The sequence below is a fragment of the Dipodomys ordii genome, unplaced genomic scaffold (genome assembly GCF_000151885.1).
Source record: "Dipodomys ordii isolate 6190 unplaced genomic scaffold, Dord_2.0 Scaffold7, whole genome shotgun sequence".
Taxonomy (NCBI): Eukaryota; Metazoa; Chordata; class Mammalia; order Rodentia; family Heteromyidae; genus Dipodomys; species Dipodomys ordii.
The window spans coordinates 2,110,000-2,134,343 of NW_012267223.1; the positions used below are offsets into that span (position 1 = coordinate 2,110,000).

General features: G+C 51.1%; 2 protein-coding genes and 1 long non-coding RNA gene across 7 annotated transcripts; 2 read left to right on the plus strand and 1 right to left on the minus strand.

Moving 5' to 3' along the window:
- The first annotated feature begins 1,037 nt into the window (after positions 1-1,037).
- LOC106003258 lies at positions 1,038-2,568 on the plus strand. The gene is made up of 3 exons (XR_001175990.1): positions 1,038-1,339; positions 1,824-1,914; positions 2,457-2,568. It is a non-coding gene; the product is annotated as an uncharacterized LOC106003258 (long non-coding RNA).
- A 2,194-nt stretch (positions 2,569-4,762) lies between these two features.
- Positions 4,763-15,402, minus strand: Afmid (arylformamidase). Of its 2 annotated transcripts, none has more exons than XM_013038114.1 (11): positions 15,313-15,402; positions 14,834-14,924; positions 9,324-9,428; positions 9,184-9,232; positions 7,222-7,307; positions 7,050-7,122; positions 6,802-6,899; positions 6,506-6,584; positions 6,280-6,421; positions 5,998-6,102; positions 4,763-5,251 (listed from the first exon to the last, which is right to left on the minus strand). In XM_013038114.1, exons 1-11 carry the CDS (start codon positions 15,343-15,345, stop codon positions 5,171-5,173), a joined length of 942 nt encoding a protein of 313 aa, XP_012893568.1. In that variant the 5' UTR covers positions 15,346-15,402; the 3' UTR covers positions 4,763-5,170. The 2 variants fall into 2 exon arrangements, with proteins under 2 accessions (XP_012893568.1, XP_012893569.1); XM_013038115.1 differs by having other exon boundaries at positions 5,943-6,102.
- A 113-nt stretch (positions 15,403-15,515) lies between these two features.
- Positions 15,516-24,161, plus strand: Tk1 (thymidine kinase 1, soluble). 4 transcript variants are annotated; one of them, XM_013036064.1, is made up of 7 exons: positions 15,516-15,672; positions 15,750-15,781; positions 16,290-16,400; positions 20,352-20,445; positions 22,792-22,881; positions 23,724-23,843; positions 23,932-24,161. In XM_013036064.1, the coding sequence occupies exons 1-7, from the start codon at positions 15,607-15,609 to the stop codon at positions 24,121-24,123; spliced, it is 705 nt and encodes a 234-aa protein (XP_012891518.1). In that variant the 5' UTR covers positions 15,516-15,606; the 3' UTR covers positions 24,124-24,161. The 4 variants fall into 4 exon arrangements, with proteins under 4 accessions (XP_012891518.1, XP_012891517.1, XP_012891525.1 ...); XM_013036063.1 differs by having other exon boundaries at positions 23,724-24,161; XM_013036071.1 differs by lacking the exon at positions 23,724-23,843.
- The last annotated feature ends 183 nt before the right edge of the window (positions 24,162-24,344 follow it).

Sequence of the window (24,344 nt, forward strand, 5' to 3'; positions counted from 1 at the left end):
GCCCTGGGAGCGGCCGGGGGCTGCGGGCGGAGCCGGGGGCGAGAGCTGCGCCCGGGGCCTGCGTGCTGCTGGCCCGGAGCCTTTCTGCCCTACCCCGAGCCACAGCCCCACCTCAGCCTCTTGGTGGGTAGTTATGGGTAAGCCTCCTGGTCAAGCCGGGCGCTGGTGGCTACTCAGGAGGCCGAGCATCGTGGGTCAAAGCCAGACCGGGCTTTGAACCACCCCACACCGTAAGTGGAGCAGTGGCTCAACGTGGCAGAATGTCCACAAAAGCTCAGGGACAGCAACCAGGCCCCGAGTCCAAGCCCCAGGACACAAAAAAAGGCCTCGTGATCCTTCCTGCCCGGGCTGGCTTACCTGAACTTCGATCCTAAGATCGCAGCCTCCTCAGTAGCTAGGATTAGAGGCATGAGCCATCTTTGCCCACCTTGAAACAGGGAGCTTTTTCTTTTAACGGGTTCAGGGCAGTGCTATTTTACCAAAGGGTATGAAATCATCCTGATAGGGAAACAGTTGTGGGGTAGTGGTGTCCTGACCCAAGTCATCGGGCCAGTGTTACAAGTGGTGAGCAGTGTCTTGCTTTTCCTACACCATGATTGACAGCAGCTGGAGAACAGCACATTAGATTCATGCTTATTCTAAACATTGCCCCCTTCCCTGTAACTTTTCTGTGTATGTACTTAGATCTTTGTTTTGGGCCTGTTTGATATATATGTGAAGCCATGTTGTCCAAAAATAAACGGAATTTTATTTTGCTGAGTTCTAACAGCAACAAAAATGTCCTGTTTGAGTAAAGCACATCAACAGTGAAGAAGAAAAAAGTTCTAATGAAAAGCCAAGCATGGTGATACACAGCTATAATCCAAACTCTGGGAGGTGGAGACAGGATGATGAAGAATTCAAACCCAGCTGGGTACTGGTGACTCACACTGGCCAGGACAGGAAAGTTTGTAAGACTCTTGCATCTCCAGTTAACTACCAAAAAGCCAAAAGTGGAGCTGTGGTTCAAGTGGTAAAGCTCCAGCCTTAAGTGAAAAAGTGAGTTCAAGCCCAGTACTGGCACAAAAAGAAAAAAAAAGGAATCTGAGCCTAGCCTGAACATCATAATGAGTTCCTGGCTAGTCTGGGTTGCATAGGAAAGGCAGAAGTGTGTTACTCAGAACCTCTAGCTCGTCTTCAAAGGCTTTTCAGCAACTTTTTTTTTTTTTTTTTTGGTACCGACATTGGGGCTTGAACAGGGGACTTGGGACAGTTCTCATTTGTCTTTTTGGATCATGGCTGGTACTAAACCACTTGAGACATATCTGTAGTCCAGCTTCTTTTTCCCTGGCAATTGAAGGTAAGTCTCACACTTTTCTGCCCTAGCAGGTTTCTACCTTGGTCCTTATTTCAGCTTCCTGAGTAGCTAGAATTACAGGAATGAGTCCCTGGCATCTAGCTTCAGCAATTTATATGTCCTTACAGATATTTGTACATGAGTAGGGATATACTCTGTGCTCTATTTGGTACCTTGCCTACTCAGGTAGCAGGAAATCACAGAGAACTCAAACTCTGACATGCCTACTGACCTTAAACCATTTTCCTCCAGCTCCCTTTACTATGGGACTTGAACAGCAGTAGATAAGCATATGCAAATGTGCAACTCTGAGTAGGATACACTTTGTTGGAGAGATGGCATGTACTCCTTTTCAAAGTGTTTGTGCACAGTTGATCTGTCCTCCAAAGAGATTGTGTAAACTACACCCATCTCAACCATAATCAGGGAACACGACTTGATCTGCCTTCTTGTCCCTACGGGTGCTGACCCTGCCTTTCCTCCCTAGCACCCACCAATACTGACATTTATTGCAGAAAAGTCAGAATCAACTCCCATCAAGCAAATGGATTCCTGTCATCATTTCCTATTTGACACAAGTAAATTCCAGAGTTTTTACATCTTTCACTGAAAACTTGAGTTGCTTAGATCTTTTCCTTTAAATTAAAAAGTTTTATTTTTACTTCTATACAACAGTAACATTTAAAATGTTTACCAAAATGTCTTGCTAGGTGCTGTTAGCTTAATCCTATAATCCTAGTCACTCAGGAGACCATGATCTAAGGATTGTGGTTCAAAGTCAGCCTAGGCAGGAAATGCCATGAAACTTAGTCACTTAACCATCAGAAAAGACAGAAGTGGAGCTGAAGCTCCAGTGGTAGAGTACTAGCCTTGAGCAAAAGATGCTCAGGGACAGCACCCAGGCCCTGAGTCCAGGCCTCAGGACCAGCAAAAAATAAAAACATAGAAACACCTGAGGCTTGTATCAAGTTTAGCAGACATTACTCTGCAGCTTTAGCTGTTACCAAATTTTGTTTTTGCTCATCTGCCAACAACATGAATTTGATAAGCTGGTAGCTTGGGTTTATTTTTCAGATTAACAAGAACATTGTCAATTTTGTGAACCTCTCACTGGATTTAGGTCTGTGGATCCCAGCCAGAAAGTTCTTGGTCTTGTTCAAGAAAGAATTCAAGGACACAGAGGAAGAAGCTTATTAATGCTAAGTCAAAGCTGAGCAGAAATGCTCTCTCTGGAGGAGCTCTGCTGGAGGTCCCAAGACCTCAGGCTTCTGTTGGAGTCTGAGGACATGGAGGTGGTCAGCACTGGGGAACCAGCTATGTGTCACTCCAGAGTGACATATATGTCATCAACTCCTCCCGCTTACTGGTGGGGGAAAATCTGAGCCTTACATGCTCAGACTATCAAAGACCACGGGGTGGAGTGCGGGGCTAGCGTAAGGTCGTGCTGCTTTGATTGCCTGTTGTCGTGCAGAAAGGTCAAGACTATTTGATGTTCCCAGAGGTCTTGTTTACCCGCAGCACTGAATAACAGCATCCATTTTGATCTTTGCCCACCAGAGTACACACTAGCTTGTTTTCATCGGTCTGTCTGATGGAAGTGGAGCACCTCTTTGGGTCAGTGATTTCTTGCCTGGGATTTGTCCAAGCCTGCTAGTCCTGTGCTGTCCTTCCTGGTGGCTTCCTTTTGGTTGGGAAGGGTCTTAGATTTGAGGCACCCAGCCTCACAGGCATACACACTCATTGTTCTTTGTCTTTTGACATCCTGGCATCTTTTTTTGTCCAGAAAAAGATTGAGGGTTGTTTTTTGGTGCCAGTCCTGGGGCTTTAATTCAGGGCCTGGATGCTGTCTGGGGGCTTGTTTTTGCTCAAGGCTAGCACTCTATCACAGTGCCATTTTTGTTTTTTTGATAGTGAATTGGGGATCAAGAATCTCATGGACTTTCCTGCCTGGATTAGCTTAGAACCATAATCCTCAGATCTCAGCTAAGATTACAGGCATAAGCCACCAACACATGGCAAGTTTGAGATTTTTACAGTCATATTTACTTCCTTTCTGACCTCAAGTTTTTGTGTGCTCTGAAAAGCTTTTTACACTCTAAGGTGATTTACAAAGATATTCCTAAAAGATTTGGGTTTTTACTGAAGTCTTGGCCCCCTGGGGAAGAAAGTCAACGAGAAAGAGCTGTGGAAAGGGTTCAGATTTATGTTTTCCAAGGTCTAGCCAGTTACTCCCATGTTGTTTATTCAATAAATTTCTTTACGTGGTTGGACCTATGTCGACATGCTGGACTCTGTCTGTTGAGATGCCTGCCAGGGGATTTGATAGCTGAACAAATGAAGGCCCAAAGCCTTAGGAGGAAACCTGGAAGGTACAGAAGTCCGGGTGCCGTCAATCCAGGGGAGGGGTGGGTTCAGGGTGCTGGGCAGCCAAAGAGCTTCCAGCAGGCCATAGCCTGTCCTGCTATAGCTAGAAAGCAGTTTGATTTGCCCCTACCTCTGCATAAAAGCAAAAATGAAAATACAAATACGATTTGTAATTATGGAAGGAGAGCGGAGACGCAGCTGACACCACTGCGTGCTGAGGCCTGGGTCTTCAGGAGAGCCCCCTTCTGCACCCAGAAGACGGGGGCCAGGCCACCGCCATGGCAGGCTCACAGAAGAGTGAGGGGAAGACCTGCCAGTTGTGACAGGAAAGCCTTGAATAGAAAAAAAAGAAGAAAAGGGAGGCTGGGAAGGTGGCTCAGTGGTAGAGCGCATGCCTTGCATGCATGAGGCCCTGGGTTCGATTCCTTAGCACCATATAAGGAGAAAAAAAGCTGGAAGTGGTGCTGTGACTCAAGTGGTAGGGTGCTAGCCTTGAGCTGAAGAGCTGGGGGACAGCGCCCAGGCCCCACAACTGGCAAAAAAAAAAAAAAGGAAGAATCCACACCAGCTATTGCTGGCACTGAGATTTGAACTCAGGGCCTTACAATCACTTGTCTGTCACTCTACCACTTAAGCCTCATTTCTAGCCCAGCTTATTGCTGGTTATTTTAGGAGTTCCTCAGACTTTTCCTGTCGGGCTGGACTTGAACCATCATCCACTAAATATCAGTCTGCTGAGTAGCTAGGATTAGGTATGAACCACTAGTACCTGACTCACACAAGCTGTTGGGAAACAAAGACCGTTTGCAGAGCTTGTCACAGAGGTTGGCTGGGTCTGGTGGAGAAAACATGTCACACAAGTGCTGGTGCATGCTACTTGTCTGGAATGCTTTTGACTCAAGGACTTCATGGCAGTAGTTCAGAGGCACACAGGCGTGAAGGCTCCTTTTTTTCCTGGGGCTTGAGCAAAAGTTTATGGCTAGTGCTCTGCCACTTGAGCCACAGTTCTACTTCTGGCTTTTTGGTGCTTAATTGTAGATAAGCATCTCATAGGCTTTCCTACCTAGGCTGGTTTCAAACCATGATCCTCAAATCTCAGACTCCTCAGTAGCTAGGATCAAGGCATCAGCAACCAGTTCCTAGCTTAATGCTCCTTATTTACTTTTTTCCCCCAGTGCTGGAGATGGAACTTGGCCTCACATATGCTGAGCAAACACTCTTCCTCTTCCTGGCCCCAGCAGCTCCGTTTTTGGTATTCATAGCTTCCACAAGTCACTCCAGAGAGAAGTCATTTTGTCACACCCTGTCAGTAGGCAGAGGGGCCAGACATGGCCAAGTGGTGGCCTCAGGCATCTCAGCTTGAACTGTGGATATTGCCTGAAGCTTCTTCAAGGCTGGGGCCAGGGGAACTTGGAAGAACATTAGCCACATTCACAGCAGGGAGCAGGCCCTCAGAGCCAGGTGCGCAGGTCAGTGCTGTCCCTTTACCTCCAAAGGCTTTCTGGGGAGCAGAGGGCTTGCAGCCCTACTGAAGATGGTTTTCAGAATGATCTACAGTAGAAGAAAAGACAAGAGAGCCCTGGAACTGGAGTAACAGCTTAAAGAAATGGGGTGTTGTTTCTTAGGGTTTTAAGTTTTTATGGGTGTTTATCCTGTGAAAGAAAGACAAAGAAAAGAAAGCTGGGCACTGCTGTCTCACACCTGTAATCACAGCTACTTAGGAGACTTGAGATGTGAGGATCACAGTTTGAAGCTACCCTGGGCAGGAAAGTTCATGAGATTCTTATCTCCAATTAGCCAACAACAAAGCCAGAAGTGGAGCTGTGGCTCAGGTGGTAGAGTGCTCAGGTCCTGAGTTCAAGCTCCAGGACTGGGCTCCCCCAAAATAAAGTAGTTGGCTAGGAGTGTAGCTCAGTATAGAGCACTAGCCTGGCATGGCCCTGGCATCTAGCCTCAGCACCACAGTACAAAAAAAAAAAAAAAAAGCAACAAAAAACCCAGTGGTGCTGTGGCTCAAGGGTCAGGTAGAGTGCTAGCCTTGAGTAAAAGAACCCCAGGGACAGCATCCAGGCCCTGAGTTCAAGTCCCAGGACTGGCAAAACAAACAAACGAACAAAAAAAACACGCTGAAAAACCAAGACAAAAACAAGCTAACGAATGCCCCTTCTCCAGAAAAAAACCAAAAAGGCAAAAGATTAACTCTACATTTGCCAGCTTCATGACAAGTATTGTTCTCATTTACCTTTAACTTTGGAGATGGGGCCCTTTGCTGTCACTGTGGGAGGGCCTGGCCCTACCTGGTTGAGTCTGTCCTCCTCCCGGGTCAGATTCCAAATGATTTCGAAGTGATCCACGCTGGGCAGTTCTTCAAATGAGGCTTTCCACCCTGTTTGGCACAGTGTCTGGGTAGGAGAGACAAGGGAGATGAGGGCCGTCTGAGGCTGGGGTGGGGGAGGGTGGGAGTGGGGAGATGGTTCCCACAGTGCCTGGCAGGAGGTCAGGACACAGGAAGTATTTAACAGGGAAAGTAATGAGGTCACATGAGCTTGACCGCCAGCCAGATGCTAGGAGTACCTTACCTCATAGAACTCCCAGGACTGTCGGTGGAATTCTGGGGAGTCGTGCTGACCCACAATCACCAGCACGGGGCAGGCAGAATTCCCAGGCTCCACCGGGGCCGCCTCCAGGTGCCGCTGTGGGCTGTTCCTCCGAGCATCCTCCCTGGTCGGTTGGGAGGGGGACCAGGGTCAGGACAGAGGCACAGGCAGCCCCTAGTCAGCAGGGAAGGGAGGGCAGGCGACTCACGGTGTCATGTGGAGAGGGGCATTCTGGGAGGTGGACAGGAGAGGTTCCAGATCATAGATTCCACTCATCAGGAAAAACCCTACAGAGGTAAAGGAAGGCTTGGGGACAGGGACCAGGTAAAGCAAGATGGGATCAGGTGAGCCTTCAGATCAGAGAGGCAAGCTTGGGGGCGGGGCGGGGAGGGGACAGAGAGAAGGCAAAGACACTCCTGCGGCTCAAAGCTCCAGGATCAAGCCACTCGTGACTATGAGGACTTGGGCTGATGGCCCAAGGGTGCCTGCAGTCCCCACAGAAACCTTTGAGACTGGGTGTGACTCCATGCTTGGACCAGTTAACCAAGAGCATCATGGCAGCCAGCTGAGCCCCCGCTGAGTGTCCACACAGGAAAAGGCCTCTAGGATAGGTCAGACAGAGAGCTGGGTTTGTATTTCTTTCCCTAAGGCATCAGCGGCCCGGATTTGCCCGTGGACCATAGGCCACAGGGGCAGCATGGCTGCTTCCACCCGCCTGGCACAGCCCAGCAGAGTGCTGCCGTGACACCCACTTGTTCTCTGGAAAGCTCTTCTGCACGAAGGCGATGCTGCGGGCCACCTGATCCACCATCTTGTCTATGGTGCCTGAACAAAGAGCAGGGGCTGAGTCAGGATCCACTGGGAAGTTGTCTCCCTGCAAAATAGCCCCCTAGCCCTTGAACTGGCAAAGCCCACCCTTGGTACCTTTGGGGGCAATGTCATAAGCCACGATGACCACGGCCACCCCATGTGCTGTCAGTGGGTTGACCATGAAGGCAGACTGGTCTTTACTGCAGAGACAAGAGGTAACAGTGGAGGCCACTTGGCCTTGGTCCTGTCCCCCCTAAGTCCAGGACACACTGCGTGTCATGGTAGGATAGGGGGAAAGCTATCATGGTGTATGTTAGCCAAGGGAATGCTGAGACTTTAACTTCTAAGCCTGGTTCCCTTGCCAGTAAAATCCCAACAGTTATGTCCCCTGTGTGCATATGCGCATGCGCCAGTACTGAGGCTTGAACTCAGGGCCTGGACACTGTCCCTGAGCTTTTTGGCTCAAGGCTAGTGCTCTACCACTTGAGCCATAGCCCCCACTTCCAGTCTTTTTATGGTTAATTGGAGATAAGAGTCTTAGGGACTTTTTTGTCTAGACTGGCTTTGAATCTGAACTGTGATTTTCAGATCTCAGCCTCCTGAGTAGCTAGGATTACAGGCATAAGCTTCTGGTGCCCAAATATGTGCCTTCTTATAATGTTCCCTGCTTTTAAGAGCTTCAGATGAGGAGTTCAAAGATCTCTGCAGTAAGGTGAATATGTTGGCCAGAAGCAGTGGCTCACATCTGTAATCCCAGCTACAATCAGGAGGCAGGACTCCCTCAGAAAGTGCTAGAACAACAGAGGCAAACACTGCCTTTTTATCTAAGGGCTATCTTTTTAGCTATGTGCCAGTCCTGGGGCTTGAACTCAGGACTAGGCATTGTCCCTGAGCGTTTTTGCTTAAGGCTAGTGCTCTACCAAAGATCCACAGCTCCATTTCCAGCTTTTTTTTTTTTTTGTGAGGGGGTGGGGTGAGTAACTGGAGCTAAGAGTCTCTCAGGCTTTCTGTCCCTGGGCTGGCTTTGAACCAAGCTAGGACCAGAGGCATAAGCTACCAGCACCCGGCTGTGCCGTTCCTCTTTGAGCACTGAAAGCCCTGTGTCCTCTTGCTCCTGAGCACACTACTGAGACGGCTGGCCACTCTGGCTTTCTTGATCAGCAGTTGGCCAAATCCATCTCCCTCTGGGTGTGGTGTGAATAGTGTTTCCCCAAAAAAAGTATGTCCAAGCCTGTCATCCTAGCTACTCAGGAGGTTGAGAGCTGAGGATCGCAGTGCAGAGCCAGCCCTGGTAGGAAAGTCTGTGAGACTCTGATTTCCAGTGAACCACTCAGAAAACCTTAAGTGGTACTGTGGCTCGAGTAGTAGAGTGCTAACACTGAGCAAAAACAAGCACCTAGGCCAAGAAGCTAAATACTGAATATTTTCCATTCATTTGCAAAATACAGACTGTAAAAGATACATAGTTATATATTCATGCTGTGTGTGTGTGTAGGGAGAAGAAGAGAACATAAGCATAACAGGACAACTTGGGGGGGGGGGACAAGAGGGAGGAGGATGGGTAAGAATGGTGGAGGACACATATTATGGAAACCCATGGTGTCTATGAAGATGAACTCACTGAAGGCAAGGGAACAATAGAGGTAGAGGGGTGGGGGAACCCCAGGAAAGAGAGTGCAAAATTGGTGACTGTATTATATACAAGTGTGAATGACGCCCACAATGAAGAAAAAGGAAAAAGAGAGGGAGACTTGAGACCCAGACACCATGGCTGTGGGCAAAGGACCCAAGAGACCACCAGAAGCGATGGGGCTGGAAAGACCCCACCCTGACAGCCTGACCCCGCAGCGCCCCATGCCTGACTCCCAGGCTCTGAGGCGTGAGTGCATACACTGGTGTGGTTGGAACCAGGCTGGCTGAGTTACAGCTGCACATGTGCAGTGAGGGGTAAGGAACACAAGAAAGTTTTGAGAAAGCATTGAGCCCAGAGGCCTCGCTTCTGATGGCGCACTGGCCACGTGCTAAACCTTGCTCCTGCGAGACCCAACCTGCATTCATCTGAACCTGCCAGCTCACCTTCCACTCTGCCAGTATCCTCCATGAAAAAACACAAAGAAAGGCAAAGCTGCAAGAAAAAACAGTCCTGGGTGGGGCTGGGCCCTGGGCCAGGCTGGGCCCTGGGGGGCGGCCACAGGCCAGCAGCCCACTTTGCTCACCTTCAGATGCCGCATCAGGAAAGTAAATGTCTACTTTCTCCCCTTCCCCATCTCCATAGGGGACGTCCAGCTGGCTCTTCCTGGTGGCCCGGGCTTTGCTGGTGGCTGCCTCGGGAAATGGACAAGGGATTGTTAGAAGCTCGATGAACCCAGGGCCTCCTTACACTTGCTGGACCACTTGAGCCACGCCTACAGACCCTTTTGCTTTACTCCCTTTGCTTTTTGACCAGACTGATCTTGATTCTCCTTCCTCGGCTCCCTGTGTATCTAGGATTACAGTCCTGAGCCACCACTTATGGCCAGAAGGCTTCTTGAAGACCATTAGGTACCTGCCTACCTTAAAGAATTTGGGTAGACTTTTTTATGTGTGCCAGTACTGAGGCTTGAACTCAAGGACTGGACACTGTCCCCTGGCTTTTTCACTCAAGGTCAGTGCTCTACCAATTGAGCCTTAGCTCCACTTCTGGCTTTTGGTGGTTAGCCATAAGTTTCATGGACTCTCGGCTTTGAGCCTCAGTTCTCATATCTTAGCCTCCTGAGTAGGTAGGATTACAGGTACGAGCCTTAACCACCTATCTATCATTCTTTTAGGTTAGAATGTTTAATGCTGTTTATGCTATTTCTGTTACACAGAAAGCTTTTTCCTACGAGAAAAAAAGAAAATAGGAGAATCTTTTAAAAACCGTGAATGATGAGTGCAGAATTTTGAATCTTGAATATTTTTCAGAAAATTGGGGCTGGGAAGGTGGCTCAGTGGTAGAGCGCTTGCCTTGCATGCAGAGGCCCTGGGTTTGATTCCTCAGCACCACATAAGCAGAAAAAGCCGGAAGTGGTGCTGTGGCTCAAGTGGTAGAGTGCTAGCCTTGAGCTGAAGAGCTTAGGGACAGGGCCCAAGCCTAGGGTTCAGGCCCCAGGACTGACAAAAAGAAAAAATACTCCTGGGCTGGGATGTAGCTCAGTGGCAAAGCGCTTGCCTAGCAAGTGCAATGTCCTGGGTTCGATCCCCAGTACCAAAAAAGAAAAGACAAAAAAAAAAAGAAAGAAAAAGAAAATACTCCTTTCTTTCTGTATGGTATTGGGGATCAAATATGCCCTTTTGTGGCGGGAGGAGGCTACTGAGGATTGAACTCAGGGCTGCTATCCTGCTAGGCAAACACTTAACCTCTTCAGCTTAGCCTTTAGTCTTTTCTTTTGTTGTTGGAGGTGGGGCTTGAACTCAGGCCAGGGCACCGTCCTTGAGCTCTTTTGCTCAAGGCTAGCACTCTATCACTTTGATCCACAACTCTACTTGGAGATAAGAGTATTGTGGACTTCCCTGCCAGGGCTGGCTTTGAACCATGATCCTCAGATCTCAGCCTCCTAAGTAGCTAGGATTATAGGTGTGAGCCACTGGTGCCCGGCTATTTTCAATTATTACCTAATAGACTGAAAGTATGGTAAAAACCGGGTGCTAGTGGCTCACATCTATAGTCCTAGCTACTCAGGAGGCTGAGATCTGAGCATCACAGAAGCCAGCCCAGGACAGGAAGTCTGTGAGACTCTTTTTTTTTTGGTTGGTCGTGGGGCTTGAACTCTGGGCTTGAGCACTGTCCCTCAGCATTTCAGCTCAAGGTGAGCGCTCTACTACTTGAGCCACAGTGCCACTTCCAGTTTTCTAGTGGATTATTGGAGATAAGACTCTCACAGACTTTCCTGCCCGAGCTGACTTTGAACCTTGATCCTCAGATCTCAGCCTCCTGAGTAGCCAGGATTACAGGCTTGAACCACCGGCACCCGGCTCTGTGAGGCTCTTATCTCCAATAAACGACTCAGAAACTAAGCCAAAAGTGGTGCTGTGGCTCAAGTGGTAGAACACTAGCCTTGGGCACAGAGAGACTCAGAGACAGTGCCTAGGTCCTAAGTTCAAGCTCCAGGACTAGCAAAAAAAAATATTGTGGTAAAGGACCAGGCTGGCTGGGTTCTTTGCTGGACCATGAGGAGCTCTGGACAACAGGCGAGACATTAGCACACATCTGACCAAGTGGTTTTGCTTAGAATATTCATGGGTCAGGGCTGGGAAGGTGGCTCAGTGGTAGAGCGCTTGCCTTGCATGCCTGAGACCCTGGGTTCAATTCCTCAGCACCACATAAGCAAAAAGAAAAAACCCAGAAGTGGTGCTGTGGCTCAAGTGGTAGAGCTCTAGCCTTGAGCTGAAGAGCTGAGGGACAACGCCCAGACCCAGAGTTCAGGCCCTATCACCGGACCCCCTCAAAAAAAAAAAAGAATATTCATGGGTCAAAGTAGCCAATACATGAATGGATCAACAAATTGTGCACTTCGGCAGAATATTGGGGCATAAAAAAGGAATCTAAGGGCTGGGAAGGTGGCTCAGTGGTAGAGTGCTTGCCTTGCATGCCTGAGGCCCTGGGTTTGATTCTCCAGCACCACATAAGCAAAAAGAAAAAAAAAATCCGGAAGTGGCGCTGTGCTCAAGTGGTAGAGCTCTGGCCTAGAGCTGAGGGACAGCACCCAGGCCCAGAGTTCAAGCCCCACAACTGACCAAAAAAAAAAAGGAATCTAAGCTGGGTGCTGGTGGCTTATGCCTGTAATCCTACTCAGGAGGCTGAGATTTGAGGACCCATGAGGAGCTCAGTCCAAAGCCAGGCCAGGCAGGAAGTCCACGATTCTCTTATCTCCAATTAGCTACCAGAAAACCGAAAGTGGAACTGTGGATCAAAGTAATAGCAAAATTTGAGTAAAAATGCTCAGGGACTGTGCCTAGGACCTGACTGAGTTCAAGCCCCATGACCGACCAAAAAAAAGGAATCTAGTTCTAATACCTGCGACAGCACAAATGAATCTAGAAGACATCTAAGTAAAAGAGCCAGACACCAAAGGACACCTATGGTATGACTGTCTACAGAGAACCTCCTCAAAGGAAAGGCAGTAGGGATTAGCAGGAGGAGGAATAGCAATCACTGCTAAAGGGATCGGGGTTCCTTTTGGAATGACAATAAGGTTTAGGAAGATGGCAGCGTTGGTCTGGCAACATTTGAGTATTCAAAATACTACAGACAGCTGTGAGCAAAAAAGAGAAAGCCAAACAAGAGCTCAAGTGCCCGACTTCAAGCCTCAGTATTGGCACATACATACACAAAAGCTACCAAACTGAACACATTAAAATGACAAGGTAAGCCAGGCACTGGTTGCTCATGCCGGTAATCCCAACTACTCAGAGGGCTGAGATTTGAGGTTCATAGTTTGAAGCTAGCCCAGACAGGAAAGTTCACGAAACTCTCATCTCCAATTAACCACCAAAAATGCCTAAGTGGAGCTGTGGCTCCAGTGGTACAGTGCCAGCTGAGAGCAAAAAAAGCTTAGGGACAGTGCCCAGTCCCAGTTCAAGCCCCAGGGCTGGCAAAAAAAAAAGATTGGGTTTGTATTTTGTGAGCCCATTATCTGTCCCCCTTCCTCCCCCCACTTTCTCCTCCTCCCTCTCCTGCAGTGAATAGGGGAAAATCCTAATTACAGAGCCAACTAGCTTATATAGGCCAGCTGGGCAGGGACAGGCAGTGGCTGCCAGTCACAAGGTCCCACCAACCAATCTACACTGGTGATTGGTCAGGCAAGGCAAGATAGGAGTCATTGGTACTGGAACTGCATGTGGGCTGGGATTTAGGGTGTTTGCTAGGAGCTCTCCATGATTCAAGAGTTGACATACTCCAGAGTATGGCTGCCAGGCATGGGGCACGCTTGGAGCCCAGCACCGCCAAGGCGAAAACTTGCAAGAACTGGAGCTCCCAGGGGCTAGATGGAGTAGGCCGAAGCTCCGGTGGACGTACAGTATTTTTACTTGTGGGAAAATACCCATAACACACTTCCATTTTAACCTGCTTTAAGTTCAATCAGATAATATCCACTTAGCTTACATTGTCTGTAATCCTCATAGCTTCCACCTCCAGAACTTCCTCTTCCCATTAAACATTAACTCCCCATTCCTCCTGCCCTGCCCCTGCCAGCCCTCCTACACGAGGTAAACATGATTACTTTAAGAACCTAGAAATACAGAAGAACCATAGTACTTACCCATTTGCATCTAGAATCTATGTCTATATACATATTTATATATCCCTACTTTTGATTATAGTTATAGATGTATATTTTTCTTTACTGTAAAATGAATTTTGACTAGCCAGGTGTGGGTGGGTTACACCTGTAATCCTAGCTAATGAGAAGGCTGATTTCTGAGGATTCATGGTTTGAAGTCAGCCCGTGCAGAAGTCAGTAAGGCTCTTTATCCCCAGTTAAACAGCAAAAAGCCAGAAGTGAAGCTGTGGCTTAAATCTAGGGGACAGTATCTAGGCCCTGAGTTCAAGCCCCAGCACTGGCACTGGAGGACACACACACAAAATCTTGAAGAGAATGGAAGGAGGCACTGAAAGACCTGACCATTAATTTACCCGGGACCTCATTTTATTCTGGAATTTAACCTCTGATCTACTGCAGTCCTAAAGCCAGAAAATTCCACCACAAAAAGCTACGTGCAAACTGTCCTTGGAAAACTGCAGATGATGTTTACCTAAGATAAGCCGGAGGTGGAATTGTATGAGATTCCAGATATAGGAGTGGTGACCAAAATCTAACCAAAAAGTCCTGCAGTTCTGCACGTACTCCCTTGCACCACCCTTGTGACTTAACCAATAATTTTAAAGTGCATCAACCCCTTGATCTGACCAATAATCCTTTCTAGATTCCTTCCCGCCATTGGACACTCAAATCATGTTTTAGAGATGTTTTATGATTCTCCCGAAGTGTGTGTTGATTTGTCAAGGAATGATATGATGATGATGATGATGAGTGCAAAGCCTCAGCCTTCCCCAAAGAGTGTATAAAACTGCTGCAAACCCTAGGCTTGGGGCCTCTCAGCGTCAGCCGTTGTGTGCTGTGTGTGCAAAGGATCAGGCTAGCTCACAATAAACACCTCGCTGCTGATTACCTCGATCTTGGTCTCTGGTGGTCTCTTTAGGGTCCCAAACTTGAGCATTATAGCACACATCTGTAATGTCGGCTATGCAGGAGGCTGAGGCTTGGGAGGACTGAGCTGAGACTGTTAAGACTTTATCTGACAAACTAAAGGAATAAGGGCTGAAAGTGGGGCCTGTAAGCAGATCGCCCAGTATGACCAAAACAGCAACAGGAAGGGAGAGGTGGAAGGATTGAAAAAAAAAATAGTGAATTCTACCAAAGAACCTTTTTTATGGATATAGGCATAGAATAGATGAAGCTCCGCTGTACAATTAATGTGCTAATAAAGCCTGAAGAGTTGTCTGAAAACGGCAATAACATCCCATCTCCAGGGAACAGTTATAACATCCCAAGTGGGCGTGAGCTGGCTGAGCCCTCACCCGCCTCTTTGGCCCCCACTCAGCCCCGCAGCCTGGGCTCCTGAGCACGGGAGGCTGCCCCCAGATACCGACGGCTCCCGCAGGGCTAAAGATCACCCGAGGCAGCCGGGCGGGGCCGCACCGTACCTTCGCTTCCCATCTGTAAGTAGGTCTGCAGGGCTTCCTGGGCTCCCCGGCGGACCACCCACTCGCTGGGCGAGTACTGCTTCTCCAGCTCCTGGGGGACAGGGACACAGGCCAGGCCGCGGGAGGCGCGTCCCAGGCCGGGGCCGCTCAGCCTGGGACCCCAGACCCAGAGCTCGCAGCGCCGAGCCCGTCCAGCTCCGCAGCCCCCCACCGCCCCGGTGCCTCAGCCCACCGCCCGGGGCCAGGCCGGGGCCCAGGGCGTCCGGTGGGGCCACCGTGGGCGCGGCCCCCCGCGGGGTGGGGTCGGTCCGGGGAGGTCCCTCTGCCGCCGACGCGGGCAGCTCGGACCCGGACACGGGGCGGCGCGGGACCAACATCACGGGAAACTCAGCCCCCCGTGCCGTAAGCACCGACCCCGACGCTTCCGGAGGCCTGGTCGGCTCCGAGCCCCCTCCCCGAGCCCCACGCCCGCGGCCAACCTCGGCGGACAGGACCCTCCAGGGCGCGTCCATGCTGCCTGCGGCGGCCGACTCACGCGCGCCCCGCTCCTACCCGGGGCGAGGGGCGGGCCACGCCTGTCCGGCTGGTGAGCCAATCAGCGGGGGAGTGTATTCCCGCCGGCTCCTGATTGGCCAGCTTCGCAGTCCGAGCGGGCTCCGGGTTTAAAGTGTGGGACTGCCGACCTGGCGGGTAGCTTCAGGCGGCCAGCCCGGGGGTCTCGGCTCCCGTGACGGCTCCTCTCCCCTTTCTCGCTTTCGACCCTGGCAGCCAGCATGAGCTGCGTCACCCTGCCCACGGTGCTGCCCGGCTCCCCCAGCAAGATCCGGGGGCAGATCCAGGTGCGGGGGGTCCGTCCTGCGGGGTCGGGGGGCGGCCGGCGCCGGGGCGGCCCCGCTGACCTCTCCCTCTGTCCTAGGTGATTCTCGGGCCCATGTTCTCAGGGAAAAGGTAAGGGCCTTCCTGGGCGGGTGGGCTGCCGGTCGCGGGGACGCGTCCTTCCCGGCCGCGCGTCCCGGGCCAGGCCCGCGCCTTCCCGCCAGCCTTCCTCCCCCTCCCCCCGACCACCGCCTCCCCCCCTCCTCCTCCCCTCCTCCCTCTCTTTCTCCCCCCTCCTCCCCCTATTCCCCCCCCCCTCCGCGCTGCCCGGCCCTCGAAGCCCCCCGGGCCGCCCCCCACCCCCACCCCACCCCGGGGCCCTCCCGGTGTGGCGGGAAGGCTGCAGTTACTTCCCGCGCCGGCCCCGGGCCAGGCCTCGTCCCCACCCCCGCCCCGTCCTCGGAGGGTCGGACCTGGGGGCAAGCGCGTTCCGCGGCAGGCTCGTCTTCCCCACGACGGACCCCGGCGGCGCAGGCGCGGCCCTGGCCCCGGCCCAGCCCGCCTTTTGCTCCTCCCGGGTGGAGTGCCCGCCAGGAGCGCGGCGGGCCGCGCGGGCCTCACCTGGCCTGCGATCTTGCAGCACCGAGCTGATGAGACGCGTCCGGCGCTTCCAGATCGCCCAGCACAAGTGCCTGGTCGTCAAGTATGCCAAGGACACCCGCTACAGCAGCCACTTCTCCACCCACGACAGGTCAGCCCCGCCGCCGCCTGCCCGCGCAGGACATACCGCAGAGCGCTGTACTCCGTCCTCCCACCCCTGGCCTCGAACACCAAGCGTTTGCAAATTCTGGAGGTCTAGACTTGGCCATGCTTGGGGCTCGAGTCCAGACCCTCCCCCACAGGCCATCTGAGAGTCATCTCTGGTAGTCAGAGCTGGAGGGGGATTGGAGGCTGCTGGCCTCTAATGGGTGGAGTGTGGGGGTACTTGCCTCGGCCTACATAGTCCCCACCACTCAGATCGATCTGGTAAGCCTGACACATGACACCGGTGGCGCCTTCCTATTGTCCTAGCTACTCAGGAGGCTGAGATCTGAGGATCACAGTTGGATGTCAGCTGGGGTAAGGAAGTCCATGTGACTGTTATCTCCAATTAACAACCAAAAAGCTGCAAGTAGAGTTGTGGTTCAAGTAGCAGAGCACCAGCTTCGAGTGACAAAGATAAGGGACAGTGAGTGCTCAGCCCTGAGTTCAAGCCACAGAACCAGGATTGTACAAGTGCAACACAAAGAATGATCTGGTCCCAAAAAGTCTGTCTTGTCTGCTATTGATGAGAAACCCTCTTTAGAATTTTCACCTGTGCAGAGGCTGCAAACAGATTTGCTTGGCTTGAACTCAGGGCCTGGGCGCTGTCCCTGAATTCTTTTACTCAAGTCTAGTGCTCTATCACTTTGAGCCACAGCTCTGCTTCTGGTTTCCTGGAGGTTAATTGGAGTTACAAGTCCCACAGACTTTCCTGCCTAGGCTGGCTTTGAACCTTGATCCTCAAATCTCAGCCTCCTGAGTAACTAGGATTATAGGCATGAACCACCAGCACCGGCACCTTCACTGATTTTTAATTTCAGTCATTTGTCTTTAGCTGGCCCCTGTCTGTTTGTGGCCTTCTTGGTTGTGTGTTTATCTGCCTGAGCTCTGGGCATTTCTGCCTGTAACCTCTGGGCTGGAGTCAGCTTTTAATTCCTTGGCAGTGGGTTTGGGACTGGTGTTGTGAGCCACGGGCACACTTGTCTCCATGATCAGGAGCAAAGCTGTGCTGTGCCCGAGTGCAGTAGTGCATCCTGGGCTACTGAGAACAGCGTCCAGCATGTGGTCCTGGTGGGAGTTCTGGGCTTGGTGAAGCTGGTCAGGGCGTAGAGTGGAGACTGCTCAGGGCTCGGAGTCAGTAAGGGCCTGGGTTTGAGCACTGCTTCCCGTGGGCTCAGAGATAGAAGTCTTTTTACTTTTCCACATTCCCTAACCAAGGTCCCACCGCACAAGTCAGGTGCCCATCTCATGGAAGCAGAAGACAACTCCAGATGCAGATTGTGGGTTGGGGCAGGTCTGAGGTTTCTGGGGGAGTCACAAGTCAACAGTGTAGACGCCTGACACCCACAAAGCATCAGGGATGAGCCCTTGCCAAAGCCGGGGCCCGTGCGCCGCCTGACTTCCTCTTCCCGTGCCCTCCACCAGGGGAGGCTAGAGGGAGTTGAATATGCACAACAAATCGTTCCCCAGAGTTTGGAGGTTATATTATCAAGAGAAGATAACTGAGCAGTAGTTATGAAGTATTTAATTTTGTATAAATGCAGCTAGCTACGCACCATAGCGCCTCCCTGGAGTCTAGTTCTGCAGATCAGGCAAAATGAGGACAAAAGAAAACATTGTAGGGAAACAGAAACTACTTAGACAAGCCCAGGACAGCACACAGCATTCCTTTCCAGAAAAGGCTCTGGCTGTGGGGGCGGGGTGAGGGCCGCGGCATGATTTATGATGCTGGCATGGCCTCAGAGGAGCAGACTTGGCTGGGTGGAGTCTGGGTGAGACAGCAGAGCTGCACCCAAGACCTCGAGTCCCTGGCTCTGCTGGCTGACAGTCACGTGATCTCGGAGAAACCCTTCAATCTGCTGGGTGTCAGCTGGAGGGGTTCTAGCTCACTGCTGGCTGGTTGTGCTGGCAGCTTCTCTCTACGGAGGCAGAGCCCTCCGTGTGGTGCCCGTGGGCTCCTCACCACACGTGGTCTTCTTGGATGAGCCTTTTCTTCAATTGAAAAACTAAAAAGTAGCCGGGCGCTGGTGGCTCACGCCTGTCATCCTAGCTACTCAGGAGGCTGAAATCTGAGGATCGCGGTTCAAAGCCAGCCTGGGCAGGAGAGACTGTGAGACTCCTATCTCCAATAAACCACCAGAAAACCGCAAGTGGCGCTGTAGCTCAAGTGGTAGAGCGCTCGCCTTGAGCTGAAGAGCTGAGGGACAGCGCCCAGGCCCAGAGTTCAAGCCCCACGACCGACAAAAAAAAAAACTAAAAAGTACTGCTTTGTTTTTATTTTGAGTTGGGGATTCATTTAGCACTAAACTACACTCCCAGCATTCATTCTCCCATATGTGAACTTATCATTTATGATGGCATTGGTATTAAGATAAAAACCCAGGCTAAGTTAGGCTTGCTTATTCTTTTGTTGGTTGTGGGGCTTGAATTCTGGGCCTGGGCGCTGTCCCTGAGCTCTTCAGTTCAAGGCAAGCGCTCTACCACTTGAGCCACCATGCCACTTCCAGTTTTCTGGTGGTTAACTGGCTTTGAACCACGATCCTCAGCTCTCGGCTTGCTTATTCTTAATTTTATTTTTTATTTTGCCAGTCCTGAGGCTTGAGCTCCGGGCCTGGGCACTGACCTTGAGCCACAGCGCCACTTCCCGCTTTTTCATAAAGAGTCTCATGGACTTTCCTGCCTTGACTGGCTTTGAACTGTGATCCTCAGACCTCAGCCTCCTGAGTAGCTAGGATTACAGGCCTGAGCCACCAATGCCTGGCTTTATTCTAAATTTAAAAGAAATGGAAATGTTTTGCCAGCACTGGCCTTGGGCTGGGGGTGTGGCTAAGGGTGGGGAGCTTGCCTGCCTGGCTTAGACTCCAGGTGTCATCCTTAACACCACCGAAACAAGTCAGCCTTGTCTGCCCCTGTCCTGAAGGGCAGATGAGTTTTGGAGCCTTCATTGACCTTTCCAGTGAACATTTATTTATTTTTAGTCCACTGTGTGAATTGAAGAGAGGTCAATGGTATTAAATAACTACTTTTCTTTTGAGCTAAGATAAACCTTTTGGTGTTAGTACTGGGACTTGAACTCAGGACCTTTTGATACTGGCTTTTTCACTGGTAGTTGGCACTTTACCTCTTGAGCCATACCTCCAGTTCCAGCTTATTGCTGGTTAATTGGAGATAAGAATCTCTTGGGCCTGATGTGGCTCCAAACCTCAGTCCTCAGATCTTGGCCTTGTGAGTAGCTACAGGTGTTAGCCACACAGGCCTGGCTAATCACTAATTTCTATCAGAACAATCCAACTGATAATAACTCTGAATCCATTCTAGTTTCACTGAAGTCTGGTTAAGATGAACTTGAGCATCTCTGATGTTACTCCCTGTTGCAGCATTGTCTGTGACAGTAAAGAATACATAAATAAGCCATGTACTGGTGGCTCACACCTGACCTGTAATTCTAGCTACTCAGGAGGCTGAGTTCTGAGGATCACAGTTCAAAGCCAGCTCAGGCAAGAAAGTCAGTGAGACTCTGATCTCCAGTAAGCCACTCAGAAAACCAGAAGTGGTGCTGTGGCTCAAGTGGTAAGGTGCTAACCTTGAGCTGAAGAGCTGAGGGACAGCGCCCAGGCCCAGAGTTCAAGCCCCACAACCAACAACAACAACAACAAAAATACCTATGTACCAATGGAGAATGGCTATAACAGCCTCTACAAACCTTACGGAGCAATGCATAGAAGAGGCCAAACACTCTGAGAATTTGGAGAGAAATTCAGATTCCTTTGTCAAATTGTCAAAGAGATGGTTACAGAGTAATAGCCTAGCAGTTTCTATCGGTGTTCTCAGGGTCTTGATGGACAGCACTGCAGTCTGGAGACAGGCTCACTCTGATGACTTGTTTGCCTTCTCTTCCCAGGAACACTATGGAGGCGCTGCCAGCCTGCCAACTCCGTGATGTGGTCCAGGAGGCCATGAGTGTGGCTGTCGTGGGCATCGATGAAGGGCAGTTTGTAAGTCCTCTGTCCCCTTCTCCTCGTTGGTTTGGAAGTTATCAATTCTGGGTCTGATCTTCAGTCAAGTAACAAGGTTGACATAGTTTTATTAGCATCTGAAAAACCTTCAAATCCCCCTGGCTAGTTTTTTCCTTATTGTCATAAGGGTTTATTTTACCTTTCTTCTACCTCAACCTCCTGAGTGCTGGGATCACAGGCATCTATACCACACCTGGCTCACTGTACTCATTTTTGCTTAAAAATTTAGTGTTGTGTCAGTACTGGGGCTTGAACTCAGGAACTCTCCATTTCCAGACTTGTCTGTCTGGGCTAGTTTTGAGTCTCCATTCTCAGCCTCCTATGATTAAAGATTACAAGTGTGAGCCACAGCACCATTTCCAGTTTTCTGGTGGTTAACTGGAGATAAGAGTCTCACGGACTTTCCTGCCTGGGTTGGCTTTGAACCTCCATCCTCCGATCTCAGCCTCCTGAGTAACTAGGATTGCAGGCATAAGCCACTGGCACCCGGCTTCATCTCCATTATTATCTGTAATAGAAATTTAGCTACTTCCTCCCTCCCCTAAAGAAAAACTTTAGTTCATTCAGTAAATGATGTATTATTTTCTTGTTGATTGCACAGCCTCAAAACTCACAATCTTCATGCTTTAGCCTCCCAAGGGCTGGATTATAGGCATGTGCCACCACAGCCAACTTCAACAAATATTTACCATAACTATTATAAAAACCACCCATCTGCCCCAGGCACTGGGCCTTTGTTCTTCAAGAAGTTCAAAGTCAGCCTTGCCTACATGACTCACAACTATAATCCTAAATTCTTGGGAGGGCCTGGGAAGATGGCTCAGTGGTAGAGCGCTTGCCTTGCATGCCTGAGGCCCTGGGTTCGATTCCTCAGCACCACATAAGCAAAAAGAAAAAAGCCAAGCCGGGCGCTGGTGGCTCACGCCTGTAATCCTAGCTACTCAGGAGGCTGAGATCTGAGGATCACGGTTTAAAGCCAGCCCGGGCAGGAGAGACCATGAGACTCCTATCTCCAATAAACCACCAGAAAACCGCAAGTGGCGCTGTAGCTCAAGTGGTAAGAGCGCTCGCCTTGAGCTGAGAGCTGAAGGACAGCACCCAGGCCCAGAGTTCAAGCCCCACGACCGACAAAAAAAAAAAAAGAAAAAAGCCAGAAGTGGCTCTGTGGCTCAAGTGGTAGAGTGCTAGCCTTGAGCTGAAGAGCTGAGGGACAGCCCCCAGGCCCAGAGTTCATGCCCCACGACTGGACCCCCCCCCAAAAAAAATGCTAAATTCTTGGGAGTCTGAGATCTGAGAAGCTAGCTCTGACAGGAATGAGTGACTCTTATCTCCAAATGACCACCAAAAGTGGTCAGAAGTGGAGCTGTGGCACAGTGCCAACTGTAAGTAGAAAAGCCAAGCAAGTTTGAAATCTGGTTCAAGTCCAACACATACATACACACAACTTTCCTATCACTACTAGGGGTTTGAGCTCAAAGCCTCATGTCTGCTTAGCACCCCTGTGGGTGGGGAACTGGGAGGAGGAGGCCAGTGCTGTGGTCCTTCCCTTAGCCTACGGAGGGATGTGTCTGGTGTCCTGATTTATCCTGGCCTGAGTGGTCTGGTGTGGTGTTGGCTCATGAAACTAATGCTCTTTGGGACTGTGGTTACCAGCTCAGCTCCTAGCTGCAGGGTCTTGCTCCATGTGGGCCTAGATCCTTCCAATTCTTCATACATGTAGGATTTGGGCTTTTTTAATGACAATACTAGAGCTTGAACACTCTAGGCCTGGCCTGGGTGCTGTCCCTTAGCATTTTGCTCCAGGCTGGCACTCTACCAGCCTTAAGACACAGCTCCACTTTCAACTTGTTGGTGGTTAATTGGAAATGAAAATCTCACAGATTTTCCTGACCTCACTGGCTTCAGACGTAGATCCTCAGACCTCAGCCTTCTCAGTAGCTCGGATTTCAGGCTTGAGCTATCTGTGTCCAGCTACAGATAAGGCTTCAAAAAACTACAAAAGCAATACTTCATTCTGATGGTTGTAGAGACCAGAAGTTGGCAGGGCGGATTCCTTCTGAGGACAGAGGGAGGATCCAGGCCTCTCCTGATTTGCAGCAGCCCCCAGCCTTGCCTGCCAGGCTTGGAGCAGGACATGGCTAGGGTGGGGGAAGGGGCTGGGCAGCAGAGACGTCTCCTCAGCTGGGGGGTGTAGATGAGGAATCTGTGCGAGGGAGCGTCACTTTGTTCGCAAGCTCTGGGCTGTTTTGCGTTGTTAAATCTGGCTCTAAAAGCCAGTGCTCAGGGTGACCGCTCCCCCCTCTCCCCCTTCACTGGTCTTTCCAGTTCCCTGACATCGTGGAGTTCTGCGAGACCATGGCCAACAACGGCAAGACGGTGATTGTGGCGGCCCTGGACGGGACCTTTCAGAGGAAGGTGGGGAGCCTGAACCAGGTCTCACTGAGGGCCAGGGGAGAGGAGGCGCCTCAGCAGACACAACACCCCAGTCCACTTGCATCCTTCTGGCCTGACCCAACCGACCAGGCCAGGGCTTGCCTGAGCCCAGGGCCTCCTTGGTCTGCCCGAGAGTGGGTGTGTCCAGACCAAATGCCAGCTGCTGCCGCCAGCTACTCTGAGTTGGCATAGGGACAGATCAGGCCGTGACGCTTTAGAAAGGCAAACTCAGAGCATTTTCCCAGGCTTGGCTGCTTCTGAATTAAAGGGTTTTTAAAAAGAGGTGTAGGGCTGGGAAGGTGGCTCAGTGGTAGAGCGCTTGCCTTGCATGCATGAGGCCCTGGGTTTGATTCCTCAGCACCAAATAAGCAGAAAAGGCTGGAAGTGGCACTGAGGCTCAAGTGGTAGAGCGCTGGCCTTGAGCTGAAGAGCTGAGGGACAGCGCCCAGGCCCTGAGTTCAAGCCCCACGACTGACCAAAAAAATAAAAATAAATAAAAAAATAAAAAGAGGTGTAATCCACACACCAGTGGCTCACACCTGTAGTCCTAGCTACTTGGGAGGCAGAGATCTGAGGATCAAGGATTGAAGCCAGCCCAGGCATGAAAATGCATAAGACTTTTATTTTCAACTAACTACCAAAAGGTTGGAGGTGGTGCTGTGGCTCAATTCGTAGGGTGCTAGCCTGGAACAAAAATGCTCAGGGACAGTGCCTAGACCCTAAGTTCAAGCCCCAAGACGAGAGAGACGGAGGGAGGGAGGGGGGAAGGGAGGTCTGTGCCTGGCTGGGTAAGGAGCACACATGCTCTTCTTCTATGGATGCAGGCTTTTGGTGCCATCTTGAACCTGGTGCCCCTGGCGGAGAGTGTGGTAAAGCTGACAGCCGTGTGCATGGAGTGCTTCCGGGAAGCCTCCTACACCAAGAGGCTGGGCCTGGAGAAAGAGGTAGTTCCAGGGGCCTGTGGCTTGAGTGGGCAGGGGCTCCGCCTGGGTCTAGCCCCTCTACACTCATTCTTTGCATCTCTGCCACCAGGTGGAGGTGATTGGCGGAGCGGACAAGTACCACTCTGTGTGTCGCCTCTGCTACTTCAAGAAGTCCCCATCCCGCCCTGCAGGGCTGAACAACAAGGAGAACTGCCCCGTGCTGGGGAAGCCGGGCGAGGCCACGGCTGTCAGGAAGCTCTTCGCCCCTCAGCAGGTCCTGCAGTGCAGCTCTGTCCACTGAGGGCCTGAGGCCGCCTGCCGCCCCGCCCTTCCACCCACCCCGCGGCTGCTGCATCTGAGGAACACTGTTACAGGAGAGGCCCTCCAGGCCCTCCAGGTTGCCTGTTACCTCCTCCTGGCCTGCAGCTTCCCCTCCTGGCTACTGACATGACCAGCCGCGGGTTGGAGCGGGAGCGGGCATGCGCGGTGGTTCAGCTTGACTGCTGCAAGCATCCCCCTGGG